This window comes from Monocercomonoides exilis (assembly GCF_001643675.1).
Source record: "Monocercomonoides exilis strain PA203 chromosome Unknown scaffold26-1319188, whole genome shotgun sequence".
Taxonomy (NCBI): Eukaryota; Preaxostyla; order Oxymonadida; family Polymastigidae; genus Monocercomonoides; species Monocercomonoides exilis.
In genome coordinates, this window is record NW_027150571.1 from 292,310 (window position 1) to 309,012 (window position 16,703).

Sequence of the window (16,703 nt, forward strand, 5' to 3'; positions counted from 1 at the left end):
ACACTTTTTTCATTTTTTTCACACTAGCTTGTGACCCAGGATTTAATTTTTCATCCTTTTACCGGGTTTGATAAAGCTTTTTACGAGAAAGACAGACTTATAACGGGCTTTTCATGGTTTATCAGTAAAAAAATTATTTTTATCGAAAGAATGAGTAATTACAGGAACAACATAGATGTTTCGTCGAACAAGTTGAAATATTTGTAACAACTTGTTTGTATCCAGTATTTATAATTTTTTACAAAACAACTCAAAGTTATGGTAAAATATCTAATAACTCAAATTCGGAATTAATAATTCGAAATCAAAAATTAATAATTTGAATTCGGAAATAAATAATTCAATTTTGAAATTTTTTATAAACTGAAATTTTTAATTTTTCTCGAGAATGGATTTCAGAAAAGTTCAAGTTATTTTTTAACCAATCAAATTTTATTACTCATAGAAAACTGTTTTTTTTATTGCAACTATCAATAAATCAATTTTTTTTAAAAAAAAATTTTTTTTTTTTTTTTTCGAAAATCATCACTCAAATAATAGATGAATTGTGAATAGAATTTTTTTATTTGAATAAATTCAACTTATTTGAATGGACTGGGTTTTTCTTAAATGAAGTCATGTTATTTAAGATGGTTGAAGTGACACTTGAATAAAGTGCGATACACTTAAATAAATAATTCATGAAAAAATAGTGAACACTTATTGTAATATTTTTGTGGTTTATCTTTCACTTTATCAACAAAAAAATTGAAAAATCTTAATAACTGAGATTTTTCTTTTTTTTAAAAAAATTTCAGATATATTTAAAGATGATTTTATTAGATAAAAAGAGCTAGAAATGTATGCAAATATCATTTTCTTATCATTCTTTTTTACTGTTTTTTCTCATTAACAAAAAAGGTGATCATCAAATAATTTTATATCAAAAACAAAAATTTGTTTCTTTTGATGTTCACGGAGTAATTCTCAACAAACAAAGCATATGTTTCTGAAGCACTCAGTCGAATCGACAGATTGATGCAGCTTTCATCTTTGCTACTTTCTCCGTAAAGTTGATATATTCTATTTTCGTTTATCGATTTATTTCACAAAACCTCTCAATATTCTTCTTCACTGCATTCTTCTCCTCTCTCCTCCAATGAGCATCAAATGATGTCTATGTCATTATCATCTCAACTTCCTTTGGATTTTTCTTTATTATATCGTTAAAAATCTCCTTGTATTTTCTAGCTTCTTCTTTAACCATTCTTATCGAATGGTGGCAATGAAAAATGCAATCAGAACAATTAATAATGTCACAACGAATAAAACTTTAACAACCAATGTCATCATTGATTTTCCAACCTTTCCTCCTTCAACAATTCTTTCTTCGCCTTTTGATTGATGTTTTCTTCTGTTCTTCAGAATGAATGAATCAGTTGAGGCTGGAGATTCAGACCTTCCAAATAAGATCTTCACGGACACTTGTTGCCTCAGATGCAGTTGTAACAATTGATGCTGGAATGGCTGTGTGAATCTCTGTTTCGCCTGCAAACTCTTCTGCTTGCAGCGGATACGACTGGAGATTGTGAACCGAACCATCGAATAAGTCAACGTGGAGAGCCAAGCCACAGGGCAGGAGCAAGGAGCCAGCAAGATCAATGGCAAGGTTACTGCCTTGCTGATGAGACTCCACTGAAGCCAGCTGCGGAATGAAGAATGGAGAGACTCTTTCTGAAGCAATTCCAGAAAGACTGCATCCCAAGTTCAAAAACCAAAGTGATGAGTTCTCTTTTAAGCCATTTCCGCCTTTCAGGCTTTGAATGAACAGTAATGCATGGCCAGAGTAAGCGGTGCTACTCCTTACGGATAGATGGCCAGCTTCGTTCGGGCTGTAATTAGCAAACAATATAAATAGCGTGGAGATGCTTCCACCAGAGATCGACAGTCATCTCTTGGAAAAATTGGTTATTGTGGTGTCTTTAATTGCTACCGAGCAATTGAGAAGATCAACCATCGATCCACTCCACTGGTGTAGCTCTTCTGATCGCTTGTCGTTCGTTCTCAGCTCTGACGCGCTTGCTGCTCCGTCGAATACGCACAAAGACATGCAAGTATCTGTCAAATCTGTCAACGCCGCAATGCAACATTTTTTATATTAAGAAGCACACATTTTGTTCGATCATTTCTTCAACTCCAGCAACAAAGACAAAGATGAGACAGCCAAACAGTACGGGCCAAGCGAATCTCGGGTTATGTTTTGTAATGAAGAGTGTTTCAAGTGGAATGCCGAAACATTCTATGTCACGCTCACTGCGCACCCATCCCCAAGCACTGTGTTTGAAATAGCCAAGAAATTCATCTCAATATCTGTATCTTGGCATTCAACAGAAACCAACGATTCACTTGAAACGCGAGTGTCATCGAATTCCAAATGAATGCCCTGGATGCTTGAATGCCCTCCCGAACCATCTGAGGAAAACACAATCATGTTTGATCCGCTCTGAGTGCCTCTCATCTGAATGTTCTGGAGCTGGCTGTCTTTGCAGTTGCGAAGAATGAGAGCAGATTAATAAAATTTGCAGCTTGAAATAAACATCTGCTGAAAGGACAGCTATGCCAGTCGTGAAAAACCATCAGCACACCAGATATAACATCTGTGAAATTCAGAAATGCACACGAGAAATATTGCCCACAACTTGCTGCCAGACATGAAGTACTAAGACAGAGGCCAGTAAAACAAAAGAAAGACATCAACAATCTTCTTCCGCTCATTTCAACAATTGAGCAATTCAGTTCAATTTCAGAGTTTCTGCTCGAATCTTCATAAGTTTTTTTGTATCGTCAATCAACAAGTTGACATCAGCAAGCGACAGCAACCTAAAATGCGGAGAAGAAAAAGCGCTTCAAAATGAAAACGTCAGAAATTTCATTTTCACTATCGACGAATACGAAATGAGACTTCCCATCTTGCTTTCGATGATGAGGTTCATTAGAATATTCCCTCTTACACATTCCGGATCCAGAGACTTGATCGAGACATCGCAAGCACTTGTTTCCCATACCACCACACCAGTTTGTCGATCAGCAAATTGCTGTAAACTGAAGGAATGAAGTGGGGCAGCGCAACATTCAACGAAATGCATGGTTCGCTCATTGCACCACACTGGCGCGTGTCAGAGGCATTGCCGGTTAAAGAAGAGGCAAATATTGTCTCGCTCTGATTTTCAATCACTAGGAGAAGTAAATCTTGCTCGTCAGCATAGTGTTTTGCAGTGCATCCCCAAATGGAGAGCACCTGATAGTATGGTGGCCTGAAGTCCAGTTGGAAGAGCTCGCTCCTTATTTGGGATTTTATGTTGGAGCATCTCACATACACGTCTCTTCCTCTGAAAGCCTTGTTCTCCAAGAATGTGATATTTTTGAAGAAAAAAGGCAGTGTTCTATATCTTGCAATTGATGAGCAATCTTGGAATATTGCGCCTCCCCTTCCTGTTGCTGAGCAAAAACATCCTGAGATTGTGGGAAAACAGCACTCAAAAACCCCCTTTTCGCTCAATTTCATAATCATTCCTCCGCCGCTCTCGCTCTGGCTGCTTTCACAATTCTTGATCGTTGTGTTTTGCACGGACACGTTGTAAAGCTCGATACCACTGCAACTGATGATAGAGGGATCAGATGGAGCATTTTGGAGAAGTGAATGGAGCGTGCAGCATTTCAGGTGCACTATTGGACTGTCACCTTCATTCATTTCTTGTGTCCCGTCTTGCATTTCCGTTAGTACCAACACAGCTTCAATGCTTCTAAACATCAGCTCCATATTGCTCATCGAGACATTTTTCAAGTAAACGGTGCTGCCTACTGATTCCATCAGAATGTGACTTTTGTTTTGATGGCTTGATTGAGCAGAGTAGAATTTCGCATGTTCCAGACAGGCAGACAACAATGAAACAAGAAATGCTTGTGTGAGAAGCTCGTCCAAATCGAAAGAGAAAAGAAGTTGAACTTTATTCATTATTCAATGAAATAATGAAGACTCATAAATTTGTTTTTTTATCTTTTTTAAAAAAATTATATCAATTTCAAATATTATCCGATAATTTTTTTCAAGTCCTTTAATGTTTTCGAATCAATTAAAGTTCAAAAACAAGTTGTTTATGTATGTGTTGATGCAATCCATTTTATAAATCTGAATAATTTCAATTCACTTATTTTGCGCAAATAAAATGTTTCTTTTCATTTCACAATTCATGGAATTCTTCTTTTCATCAATTTTTAAAACTGTTAAAGCATGTGGATTACATTCACAAAAGGTTTAACAATCAAAGAATGTGATGTTGGTGCGTTTTTTATTATATATTGGTGACAAAGAATTTTTTCAGTTTTTAAAATATTTTGATCCTTTTGATCTTTGAAGGAATTTGTCGAAAACAACAAAAATCATTTCCAAAATAACATAATTATTATGCAAATAATATTTGAAAGTTTTTGCATTCAATTTTATAGACATTAAAAATATTTGTTTTTTAAATTAATTTTCGTAACTCAAATGAACTCGGTTTATTCAAATGAACTTGATCTATTCGAATAAACATGAGTTCATTTGAATAAGCCTGGTTTATTTGAATAAAAAAGATCTATTCAAAATTCATCTAATAATAATTTTATAAAAATTCATTCTATTGAATAACAAAATATAAATAGAAAAATATCAATCACGATTATTGAATTGTTTCTTCACAATAATGTCATTGTTTCATTGGCAAATTTTTGAATAATATCGGTTTTAAACAAAGCCTGGGTGACGGATCGAAAAATCGATAATTACGTCAGTCAGCAAAAATTTTTCACGTCGAAATGGTTTTTTTTTTAAAAAAGAAAGTGGAGAATCAATTCCTTCTCTTTTTGAGAGACGCCACAATCTATGGGTCAGTCGCCCATTTGTGTGTTTTGGTGAATTGGATAAAAACCGCTTTGCGCTTACAAAACCAAAAAGCGCAAAGAGAAGGAACTACAAAAAACACGAACAGTTTTGAAAACAGAACTTCAAAGGGTGGGAGTGAAAACGGTGGTGGGCAAAGAGAAGGAATTGATTCTCCACTTTCTTTTTTAATTAAAGTGCATAAGCACCTTAATTATCAAGAAAGTGTTTCATCAATTCCTTCTCTTTTTGAGAGAATCAATTAGTTGGATGATGAAGCCATCATAACTACCACAGTGTGCGTCTTCTTTGCGTTGTTGCTCTCTTCCTCCTTTTTTGCTTGTGATCTTGTTCGAATAATGAATTGTTCTCCAAGTGACTTCCGTTCCTCCATCTCCTCATCAGGCTCATCCACTCTGGAAGGGAATTTAACAGTATCTTTAGCCTTTTCCTCACTCAAACATGGCTTCATCAGGCGCTTCTTGTCCCTCAGTACCATCCCAGATTCCATTGCTCGTCTATCATTATTGTTCCTCTGGTCTCTTTCTGGACTGGCGTACGCATTGCCACCATCTTCGGCACACGGATTGTTTGCTGACTCTTCACTGGGAGCATTCATAGTTGAGGCAATCACTTTCCCCAATGTTGATGCAAGATTTGCCTTCACATAATGCTTCACCAAAATGTCTGTTCTAGGGGTTAAGTGGGCAAACTTCGCAATCTGAGTTGGTGGAATTCCTGACATCGTTAGCGTTGAAAGCATTGCAGCCTTTATTGAATAAGGAGTAAAATGTCCTGGAATTCCTGCTTCCTTCAACGTCTCCTTTGCCAATCGTCTAATTCCTTCCACTGTAAGAGGATGAAAAGTTTCGGTATTTAGAAACAATTTATTTCCATCTGGTTTTCTTTTCTTTATCTCTTCCCACAAAACCTGAATGGCCGAAGCTGGGCAAATTGTCGTGTTTTCATTTTAAAAAGAAACGGCAATCTCTGTTCGATTAAGCGATGTTTTGAGCCTTGTGTCCAGGTATATTCCTTCATGCTCGAATCTTGATCTTTCCATATCTACTCTTTCCAACTCTGTAAACCTGCACGCAGTGAATAGCATGGTGAGCACAATGGCTTTCATTGTCAGATGTTTGAAACTCAAGCTTTGATTTTCTCCAAGATTAGAAAAGAATGTCAGAATGGTCTTCGGATTCCAAATTTCTTGGACCTTCTTTTTTCTTGACCTCTCTGTTCTTCTAAACCCTTAAAACAATATTTTTATTATCGGAATATCCCCTAAATTTGTGTTGTAAACCAAGCTTGTGAAAAATGAAACTGCTGAGCGGATGAGTTGCAAACATGACAGCCTCATTCCATTGTCTCTAAGGGTAATAAATATACTGGAACATCGAGCTGCCCATTCATGAATATCCTCTGGAATTATGCCCATATCACTCTTTTCCCACTGTTCTCCAAAGTGTGCGAAGCCGAATAAATATCCAACCCACGTCGACTGAGCAATTCCCGATATGCACTCCTCTGCCAATGAAACTGGGAAAGATCTATCTTCCAACGCCCTTCTCCACCAGCTCTCGCCTTTCTCTCTGGTGGATTGATCAATATGACTCTCAATCTGCCTGGAGGGAGACATGCACCTGTGTTTGTCATTGATGGCCCCTTTCTCAACACTGTTCTCAGACTCCTCCATTCGAATGTCCGATGATGTGTCTTCTCCACTAACACATTCCAGTTCTGCCCCTTCCAGTTCGGCAGGAGTAATATTACTGGTGCTCTCTCCTTCTGTGCCTTCCGAATCGTCATTGGAATCAGTGGAATTGGGGGGTGTGCCAGAACGCACTCGTTCTTCCATGGATATGCCAGACCGTCTTCTCCCAATGGGCTTCCTATTCCGCACCAACGCTCGACCTTGTGGTTGTGTTGAGCTGCAAAGGCGTCCAGTGTCGGAGTAACTTGAAGCACCTCCAGAATCTGAGAGAGATCTTCGTCCGTAATGCTGTAGTCTCCTGCTCTTTCCAGGCGGGATAAGGCATCAGCTCTTGTGTTCTGCAATCCGGGGAGATGAACTGCTTTCAGGACTATTTTCAATTTCTCCTTCAATGTCCATATCCTTTTGAGTGTCGGGTGAAGATTCCTTCCTGCATTCCATCTGTTCACGTTGAAGACGACTGCCGAATTGTCTGACCGAAGTTGTAACTGTGATATACGACTTTCTGATAGGATTGGGGCAAAGCGAGTTAAAGCAAGTTCTACTGCTTTTAATTCTCTGTAGTTGGATGATTGGTTTTTCACGGAGAATGGAAAACGACTGTGACAATCTAGTGACATTCTGTTTAGTCTGAGGGTTGCTCCCCAGGAGCATTCTGATGCATCGGTGGTTAGAACTGCTTCTGGAATAAACACTGGATTTAATTTGCGTCTGGGGTTCTTTCTCAATGTCCATCTCCATCTTCTTATCTGCTGGAGGATTGAAGCATTCAGCCTCATCATTCCATCCCATCCGTTTGTTAAAACTCCTTTCTGCAACAATTTGAAGATTGATTGGAGGTGTAAAGATGCGTCTGGCAGAACGAAGCGTGTAGAACTGAGCTTTCCCACGAATGATGCTAAGTCCCTCACTCTGATAGTCTTGGCTCTTAAACACCTTCTCTCCCACGAGCGACACAGCTCTCGCACTGCCTTTTTTCTTTCCTTCGTTAGACACACATCGAAGCTGGTTGTGTTCCATTCGAATCCCAGGAAGCTGAACTGCGAACTCGGTATGAGGTTGCACTTCTTCTTGTTTATCAGCAGACCGAGGCTTTCCAAAAATACGATTATCTCCTGTATTATGTTCTTCAAGATTTGCTGATCTTGATGCAGAAAAAGTAGGTCGTCCAAATAGGCAATGACTCTGACATCCCATCTCCTTCTTATCTCCGCTGTCACCTTCCTCATAATATGCGTGAACAGACGCGGAGCATCCACAAAGCCGAAAGGCATGCCTTTGAAGGAGTAATCTCTTCCCATGAATCTGAAAGCAAGATAGGGCATTAGCTCCTTTGAGACTGGGATTAAGTAATAAGCTTGTTCCAAGTCTAGGGATACAGCGTAATCCTTCCGTCTTATCAGCCGTTCCACTGTTTTTTCTCCGTCGCACTTGAAATGTGTACTCTTCACCGCTGCATATAGTTTCCGACAATCGAGAATTTGTCTCCAGCTGCCTGACTTCTTTTGAATGAGGAATGCATTGCTTCTGTATTTCACATCCTTCTGCTCCATCGGGATAACGACTCCTGTTCGTATTTGTTCTTCTGATATTTTCTTGAATTTCTTGATCTTTTGTTGGTTGAGAAGCAACGCTCCGTCTCTGAACTGCACTTGGCTGAGAGCTTTCCTGGACTGCTTGCTCTTCCACATGGCCTGCACTCCTCTACTTATCAATTTCTCTCCTCCGATTCGCTTCCATGCTGAGAGAAACAAAGCGGTTCTCCCTCCAATGTGCCTCCTCTGCTCTGTTTCCTTGTGAACTGGACCTAAAATTGTTGACGCACCCCTGGTCTCCTGCTCCAACTGCTCTGGTTCCTCCTTCTTCCGAATTGCTGCCTTCTTGCGAGCGCTGAGGACCGGGGGTATCTCCGAAAAAACCGTGTATTTGTGTGAGAAATGGGATAACTATATCTTCTTTGAAGTGTTCCTGGTTGTTCTCTTGCAGAAGGCTGAACTCGTATAAGAGGAAATGCTGGTCTTTGGAAACCTCCTTCAAACTTAGCTTCTTGTCTTGCTTCTCTGAGAATCAGTTCCTGTCTCTCTGTGAGGATTCCCGTTGAAGCGCCTGTACTCATTAATGTGGCAGCCCTGAATCCAAACCTGCCTTGAATTCGAACCGTTCGTGCCTCTTGAAGCGCCTTGGTAACCAAAATCAAGATGTCAGCCAGTCTTTGCTTTGCACCTTCACTTGAAGTCGGTGTCTCGGCTAAACCTATGAGCGCAGCTTTAATCGCCTGGAAAAGAAAAATCTCCATTTTGTAACCCGCCTGATCTAACGCATCGTTAATCCAGTTCTTTGTTCTATTGGCAGCGGGTGGTTCAAGAGATTACAACAGGCTAAAATCCTGTGTTGCATTCTCCACAACAACATCTTGGACAGATATAGTGGAAAGCTTTAGATCAAAAATTGAAAAATTTGGCGCCTTTCCAAAAATGTCCTCAAACTCCTGACAAATACGTTGAGATATCTCTAAGTCATCTTCGTCTTTCTTTCTGTCATCCGAATGGGTCGCCTCCTGTGCTAAACCTTCCGATGGAGAAGGTGAAAAAATTGAAGCGGAAGAAAAGATGTTCGGTTGAGATAAGGTCCCTGGTTGGCTTTGCGCCCCACTGTTCTGCATTGCAGCCTCAGCCGACGGCGTAAGTCCAACAATCGGAGGGAATTGTGAAGCAGACATCATTGATCAAATGTGGCGACTGACCCATAGATTGTGGCGTCTCTCAAACAAGAGAAGGAATTGATGAAACACTTTCTTGATAATTAAGGTGCTAATGCACTTTAATTTATTTTTTATTCAAAAAGGCTTTTAAACATGGATATCTTTTCATTAAATGGGATATTATTCAGGATAAAATACATTTTCATAAGCAAATTATACCCTTATCAAAAAATAAATCTTTAACTCGAAATATTAACTAAAATATGGATGATTATTTTTGAAATCATATTGTTTCATTTAAAAATTTCGGTGCAAAATATTCCTTAAATATCAAAAAACAAAAATCGAAAAGTGAAAAGGCTTATTGGATGCATTCTAATCTTTATTTCTATAAAACCATTTATTTTATTAAAACAATTATCATGCTTCTTTTCTATTGAAACAAAAATTTCTTTCGATAAATTTTCAATCTTTGAAAAATCAAAACACCGAAAAAAGATATGATTTCAAAAATAATCACCCATATAAAAAAACATTTCATACAAATACATATATGTTATTTGAAATGTTATTTGGGTATTTTTTTGTGAAAAGTTACTCCTGATCAAAATCTTCACCCATGGAAGTCAAATTCACAACACTCCATTTTCATCATTTATTAACAATCTGTGTATTTTTCTATGAATGTTTATTTGATAATGAATTATCAATTCATTCAAAAACATAACTTATTTTCTATATTTTTTAATGTTATTTTATGATCAATTTAAAATTTTATTTTCTATTGAAATTGAATTTGTTGATTTGTGGAGTATTTTCTAAAAGAAGAGACATTTAAACGACAAGATGTCTCTTGAAATACATCATAGAAAAACAATGAGGTTCTTAACAATTCATATATTTGCAATAATTGTATTTAATTTTGTCAAGGCTATACTGATGACTCGCAATTTCTATCAATGGCTGATAATTATAATTTATTTCAGCGAATAACATTTTCAGGAGTTATAAGATTGCAGCCAAGTCTTTCTGCGGAAAAAAATGCATTTTTGAGATTCTTCAATTCTTCAGCTGAACTGAACAATTTGGCGCTTGAATGCTTTTCTTCATTATGTGTGCAAATAACAGACAAATCAACACTCACGGTTTATTCATGTATTTCCCACCAAAAATCGTTATCTCCTTTTCACTTGCAAAGTGGGTCAATAAGCATGGTGAATTTGAGTTTGATCCACCAAAGGAATTTTAACCCTTCAAGCCTCAAATTTTTATCTGAAGATTCTTATTCAGTAGTTCTGAAAAATTCCATTAAAACAGATCTGACTTGAACATCATCAAACTGTTTATTAGCGTCTGGAAAAACCGAATGCGAACGAATTCATGACCATTCCTTTTGAAACATAACCTTGAAATATGAAAAGAATAGTGATTATCAAATTGAGGACCCATTCTGTATGAGATTACTGAAATAGTAGAAACACAAATCAGTATGTTAGGCATGCCAGTTGGAAATGAGATAACTCAAAATACAAAATTTACCGCAAAATTGATTGATGCTCAAAATGTTCAGCTTCAGAGAGATAAACTCAATCATATGCATTGGCATAAGCTGAATGGAACATGGTTTTTTGAAACATACTCCACACTCAACAAGTGATCGGAGAAGCGAGACCGACCAACATGCTGATTCACTTGAAGTTGGAGGCTGAAGAGAAGACGAATGTTCTTAATGAGAAAAGATGGTGCGCATGTTGCATCGAAGTGCAGAAGAGGTGCAGAAGCTGTGAAAAAGGAGGAAGTGATTTTAGGGAATTTCAAAGTCTCTTTAAAGAAGGCACGAAATCAAACAGAAAAATTACTTCTACATAGAGAAAGTCTCATTAAATCCAATACATGCATCCAAAGTTATACGTTCTCCTCGTCAAACATATTCAACATTGACTAACCTTTCTTTTTAATTGTCTCTCTTCTACGAAATTTCTCCGGTTATCTCCTCGAAAGCTCAAAATTTCGACAATGAACTTATAATTAACTTCACAAGAAGATAGTCTTGCCAACATACACATGCGCCAATATCAATTTCTTCAAAGTTTTAAGAGTACAACTAAATTACAAGTGTTATTTTCACATTCAGAATTTGCTCTTCTTCTTCTTCTCCTTTCGCACACATCTTCGCCTAACACCCACTTCATCAATGACTGAACCCAAATCCTTTCAAAGCATTTCCTCAGGTCACATATCTCACTCAAAAAGAATTAACATGCATTTTAAACCAACTCAAAAAGAAAAGAAATGAAGTGAAATGAAAGCGCCTATTCCAGTGCCATTTTCTCTGCCAGAAGCTCCTCTATCACTTTTTATTATATTACAGTCACACCTTTTTCCTCGTCTGCGACTTCAAACTCGTCTTCTCATGCTTTTTTGCCTCTATTTTGCATATTTCCGTAGAGATATTCTTCTTCGCTAGGATAACATAATTCAAAAATATTTTTTTTCATTTTTAACATCATAATCATCACCTTCTTCTTCTTCTCCTGAATCATTCACTTGAATATCCCTTGACATCTCCCCCGCCTTTACCAGCACAGCCTTCAAAGAAGGAGCGCTCCTTGTGGGACTGATGAACTGGAATTACGATAAAGAATCGCAGTTCAATCTGTACAGCTGCTCTTTTCGCCCATCGACACACTCAACCATTGTTCATCACTTCAACAAACCACTTTGCTCATGGCTCTCGCACTTCGAGTTCTTCAGCCAAAACCTATTCGGTGCGCCGATCTTCACACGTCTTATTCCTAACAATCAAAATACAACCTGTCCTCCTTCATGAGTATGTCTCTCTTGTCATCAGGTTTCAGGAAGCTATATTGTTCAGTACACAAGTCTCTCAGAACGCCGAGACCGATACCAACTCCATGAGCACTTGGTTCGAATAATGCCAGAATTTGGACTTTTTCCTTTTGAAATATCGCAATTTCCAAAAGACCTCGAAGTCGCTTATCCTGAGTTGCCTCGCAGCCAAAGTGGAGCAAAGAAGATATGTGCAAGCAAAAAGTTTTCTTCCAGTGTGTTACACGATATATCAATTGGCTCGTAAGTCTCCTTGTGTCTGAATACGTTTGGAGCGTTGGTGAAGAAGCTAAACATGCTGAAGGCAAGCAAATCCTAATCTAAAAACGAGTTGAGTGGGATGATGAAGGCTCTCGCTCAACAGCCCCCCCCCCCCCCCCGGCTCCCCCACATTTCAGACAGAAGATGCGTTTCAGGAGAACCTGAAGGCTACGATGACGATTATGATAGACGAAAGAAGGCTGTTTTTGAAGCAAAGGTGGCAGATCAAGCAGAACATGCATGTCATGCAGGTTAATGAAAAGACAAACAAAGATGCGATTTCGGCTTTTTTTGCAAAGCTGAAAGAGAAATTGAAGAATGCAGAGAGGGTAATAATGAATGTTCCTCTGACAAACATGCTCTTTACCGTTAGGTCTCATATGGCGATAATTCAGGCTTCCCTCTTTATTGTGGAGAAAAAACAAATGCTTGCGATGAAAAACCACCTGCCTTCGAATGTTTATTTTGCACTTGGCTCGAAGGCAAAACAAATTCACCACAAACTTTTTCTTCGGATTCACTTTTGATGTCTTCTGCTTCTTCTGCGTCTTCAGCTGGAACATTTGAAAAAGCGGTGATGATGGGTTCACCAGGTTGTGGGCGATTATCTTCAATTTCTTTTGTTTCTTCTTCTTCTTCTTCTGTCTTAATAAACTCTTTCAATCAGACCCATCTTCATCGCTTTCAAGATAAAACTGTTCATTTGACATCAATTTATGCAACATCAACAAATTCTTCTTTTCATTTTTATCATCATTCTCATCTTCCTCACCATCCCCCGATATCAACCACTACGAAGATATCACATCATCCACCTGCTGGACTCCACAATGGAGAAACTGTCAGACATGATGAACTTAATAACTTCACAGATATCAATGACGTTGCTGCGCAGTTGTCGACAGAGTGCTTTGAGACAAAAGAATTCTTCTTCTCTGTCTGTGATAAAATGATATTGTTCTCACAGTTAAAGAGATATTCACTCGATAAGACGTTTGAGCTCTTTCTCTCGTCATCCAATGAAGGCAATAACAGCAATGATAAAGACGAAGGCAATGATTATCACAACTCATTGAACGATCCGTCAATTCCTCTCTTCACACCATTTTTCGAAAAACTGGTTTTGATGAGCAAGCAATTGAACAAAAAAAGATCACGAGAAACGAATTGCAAAAGCCAGGAGATGCACATGCGCTAACTGATGAAAAGATGCAATTGCAGTTTCAGGTACAAACACAAACAGGAAAACAGATTTAGACACAACATCTTGTAATTATTCCTCCTTCCGGAAATAATTTTTTCCTTCTTCTTCGACAGCTGCTGAGCTCGCGTCCTCAGCTAATGCGGCAAAGTTTGTTGTGTCGTTGATTTTGTTTTCTTAATCTGCATCAACTGCTTCATCAACGTTATATTATTCCTTTTCTTCCTCTGCTCCTCATCGATGTCCCCTTGACGGTGCTCCTTCTGCAACCTGCCCATCTTCCACTTCTTCTTCTTCTTCCTCTTCTTCTTCTTCTTCTTCCTTCTCCAAATCAATCGGACTGCCCTCTCTCCCCGACTCCTCATTTGATGTCAAACCATTCATCCACATATGCGCATGTTCCACATCTTTTCTCACTCCCTCTGAACTTATATATGAAGTTATTCCCAAAGATCCATCTGCTGCTTCTTCTGCTGCTCTCCTGCTCTCCTGTTGGATACCATCAGGTGGAAAAGAACTGCACACTTCTGGTTCCACTGAATGCTGCTTGTCTGCAACCATCTCAGCATCAGTTTTCGCAAATCTCAACCTCTTCTTCCTCTTCTTTTACAACCAGCGGAGCCATAGCTTCTTTTCGCTTCCCCTGGTTCTCTTTGATTCTCTTTACAAACTCTCTGTGCGCTGTTGGATGCCCTCCTTTCTCCTCGTTCTCATCACCTCCCTCTCTCCCTCCATCTTCTTCTCCCTTTTCTTCTCCCTTTTCTTCTCCCTCCACCTCTTCTCGCTTCTCAAGCACCACCAGTACAATTGCTTCAGACAACAGAACCATATCCTCCATTTTCAGCTCCGCAGCATCCAACCCTTTCTCAACAATCTCCTCCACTTCACACACTGCGACCCTTAGCACCATCTCTTTCTCGTCCAGCTTCACTACCACACGCCTCAACTGTTGTGATCGCTATATCTGCATTGAAGTGACAAACAGATCTTTGATCGATTGGAACGCATTCACATCTGCCGCTACAACGATCCGCTTTCTCTCCGACTTCGTGATCATCTTCGATGTGTTAAGCGAATGTTGCTGCGCCACCCGGCTGAATCGAAAGCATCGCAGAAAGCGCCTTCTCGTATCCACACACAGCACACCCATACAAAACTTTCCTTTATGCTTCAACATATCCCTGCAGAATCAGTTGCATTCTTAGGAACGACTATCTTTGATTTTCTAACATCCCAGCCACAACAGGCAACACAATCCACAGCCGTCTTTCTATGTTGTTTATCACTGCTGCTGTATATTATGACAATTCATCTGAATCATCCGATGAGTCAATTGCTGGCACAGATGTTGATGATGACTTATTATCTTCTTCTATTTTCTTCTCTTTGCTAATCATGTCTGTATGAATCGAGTGTGGAATTAACGTACTGCTCCAGTGAAGAAAATGAAGAAGTTGAAGTGTTCAGCAGACATCATGACGGAGAATATAGGAAGAAGAAAAGAAGGAAAGGAAATGTTTAAATAAATGTGAAAGAAAATACGGTCACAAGTTGCAAAAGTTGTGAAGATGAAGAGATATGAGAGACTGCAGAATTTGACACATCTTCAGCAAATATTAACAGGATGCAGAAGTGAAACTGACAGAAGAAAAACAAAAAGAACAAGAGATGGAAAGAGATGAAGAGTTTCAGATTGAGATAAATATAAAAGCTTCATCTGCAAAGTCATTGGCTAAAGATACTATTTTTCTGATGGGGACAAAGAATGCATATCATGAAGATTTCTTCAAGAAAAGAAAGATACCAAAAAGAAACAGAAAATTATTGTATATTTGATAAATCTATAAATAACGCAAAGGAAAACATAAAATATTTGAGGTCAAAGAATAAGAAAAAGACGTCATAAAAATAATGCAGATGAGACTGAAAGAGATAACAGAAAAGAAGAAAAGGAAAAAGAGAACGATGAAGTTTTGGAATAAAAAGCAAATAAATAAATCAAAATCGAGAAAGAAATTTTATTGGACCAAAATGAAAGAGAGATGTGGTACAGCAGGAGAGATTCCGCTCGAAATGGAAAAAGAGCAAAATGAAAAGTGGCATATGAAAAAAGATCTGATCTAGAGGATTGCTGTACTGAAGATTGAGGAAATCACATTCGATGGAGATGTGATCAATGAGAAAATGAAACGCGTTCTGGATGTGAAAGACGAGAATCTCAACGTTGAACAGAAAAAAGCCAGGAACAAACGAAGGCATGCAGCAAGCGAGAGAATAGGGGAATAAAAAATGACTCAAGCAGATTTTAAAAAAATAATAAAAAATATGAACATGTGAATTCCTGAACGAATTTAACATTTGAGACTTTTGAATGAGTATAATCAATTTTAAATTTTCAAAATGTGAAACATTAACTGGTTCTTCTTGAATCAGTTGTTTCGAATGAGATTCAAAAAGTGTTTGTTTTTTCATTTCTTTAATCATTTGAATGTCATTCGTTAAGCTTATAAAGGGATCGATCTTTCTGTGAAAGATATTTTCAACGTTAAAGACAGAAAACACACAAATGCAAGCAAAACAATATACTCTGAGCAAGTGGTCCAGAAAGCTGTGGGAATATGCCACCTCCATTTCTGGAGATTACACTTTCGAGTTATTTGACTATTTCATTTTTTCATTTCGAAAAATGAAGGAAATCAAAGATTCGTTATATAAAAAATCAAATGGTGTGTAGAACATTTCGTAAATAATAGAAATCTTAACGTTTAACTCTTTTTAATGTATACTTGTTTTATTTAACAGATCAACTTGATGGAGTGATGAATTCTTTGAGAACATTATTTCCAAAGCTTCAGAGTAAAATGCAAGTTGAATTACTTAAAAATCTGAGCACTTACTGTTCTTTTTCTCAATTGAGAGATCACCATTTTGATATTTCACAGGGACAATTCAATTACGCAAAATATGGATCACTCCTTTATTATTTGGATGAGGAGAGTGATCGTGAAGATAGAAGATGCAAAAAAAGGCGTTATCTCGATAATGAATCACTTGAAAAAGTGAATAGATTTTTGCT

The 16,703-nt window shown here is 38.0% G+C and overlaps 5 protein-coding genes across 5 annotated transcripts; 1 reads left to right on the plus strand and 4 right to left on the minus strand.

The window, feature by feature from the left end:
* Positions 1-1,432: 1,432 nt before the first annotated feature.
* MONOS_12359 (uncharacterized protein) lies at positions 1,433-2,497 on the minus strand (the record flags this gene model as incomplete). Its single annotated transcript, XM_067864973.1, has 2 exons — positions 1,433-1,871; positions 2,301-2,497. 2 exons carry the CDS (start codon positions 2,495-2,497, stop codon positions 1,433-1,435), a joined length of 636 nt encoding a protein of 211 aa, XP_067726199.1.
* A 489-nt stretch (positions 2,498-2,986) lies between these two features.
* Positions 2,987-3,808, minus strand: MONOS_12358 (uncharacterized protein; the record flags this gene model as incomplete). The annotated part of the gene is made up of 1 exon (XM_067864972.1): positions 2,987-3,808. One exon carries the CDS (start codon positions 3,806-3,808, stop codon positions 2,987-2,989), a length of 822 nt encoding a protein of 273 aa, XP_067726200.1.
* Positions 3,809-8,318: 4,510 nt separating this feature from the next.
* MONOS_14664c1 (uncharacterized protein) lies at positions 8,319-9,333 on the minus strand (the record flags this gene model as incomplete). The annotated part of the gene is made up of 3 exons (XM_067867484.1): positions 8,319-8,604; positions 8,654-8,956; positions 9,101-9,333. The coding sequence occupies 3 exons, from the start codon at positions 9,331-9,333 to the stop codon at positions 8,319-8,321; spliced, it is 822 nt and encodes a 273-aa protein (XP_067726201.1).
* Positions 9,334-12,250: 2,917 nt separating this feature from the next.
* On the plus strand, positions 12,251-12,682 carry MONOS_17658 (uncharacterized protein; the record flags this gene model as incomplete). The annotated part of the gene is made up of 2 exons (XM_067870598.1): positions 12,251-12,380; positions 12,564-12,682. The coding sequence occupies 2 exons, from the start codon at positions 12,251-12,253 to the stop codon at positions 12,680-12,682; spliced, it is 249 nt and encodes an 82-aa protein (XP_067726202.1).
* Positions 12,683-13,861: 1,179 nt separating this feature from the next.
* MONOS_14663 (uncharacterized protein) lies at positions 13,862-14,537 on the minus strand (the record flags this gene model as incomplete). Its single annotated transcript, XM_067867483.1, has 2 exons — positions 13,862-14,116; positions 14,217-14,537. The coding sequence occupies 2 exons, from the start codon at positions 14,535-14,537 to the stop codon at positions 13,862-13,864; spliced, it is 576 nt and encodes a 191-aa protein (XP_067726203.1).
* Between the last annotated feature and the right edge of the window lie 2,166 nt (positions 14,538-16,703).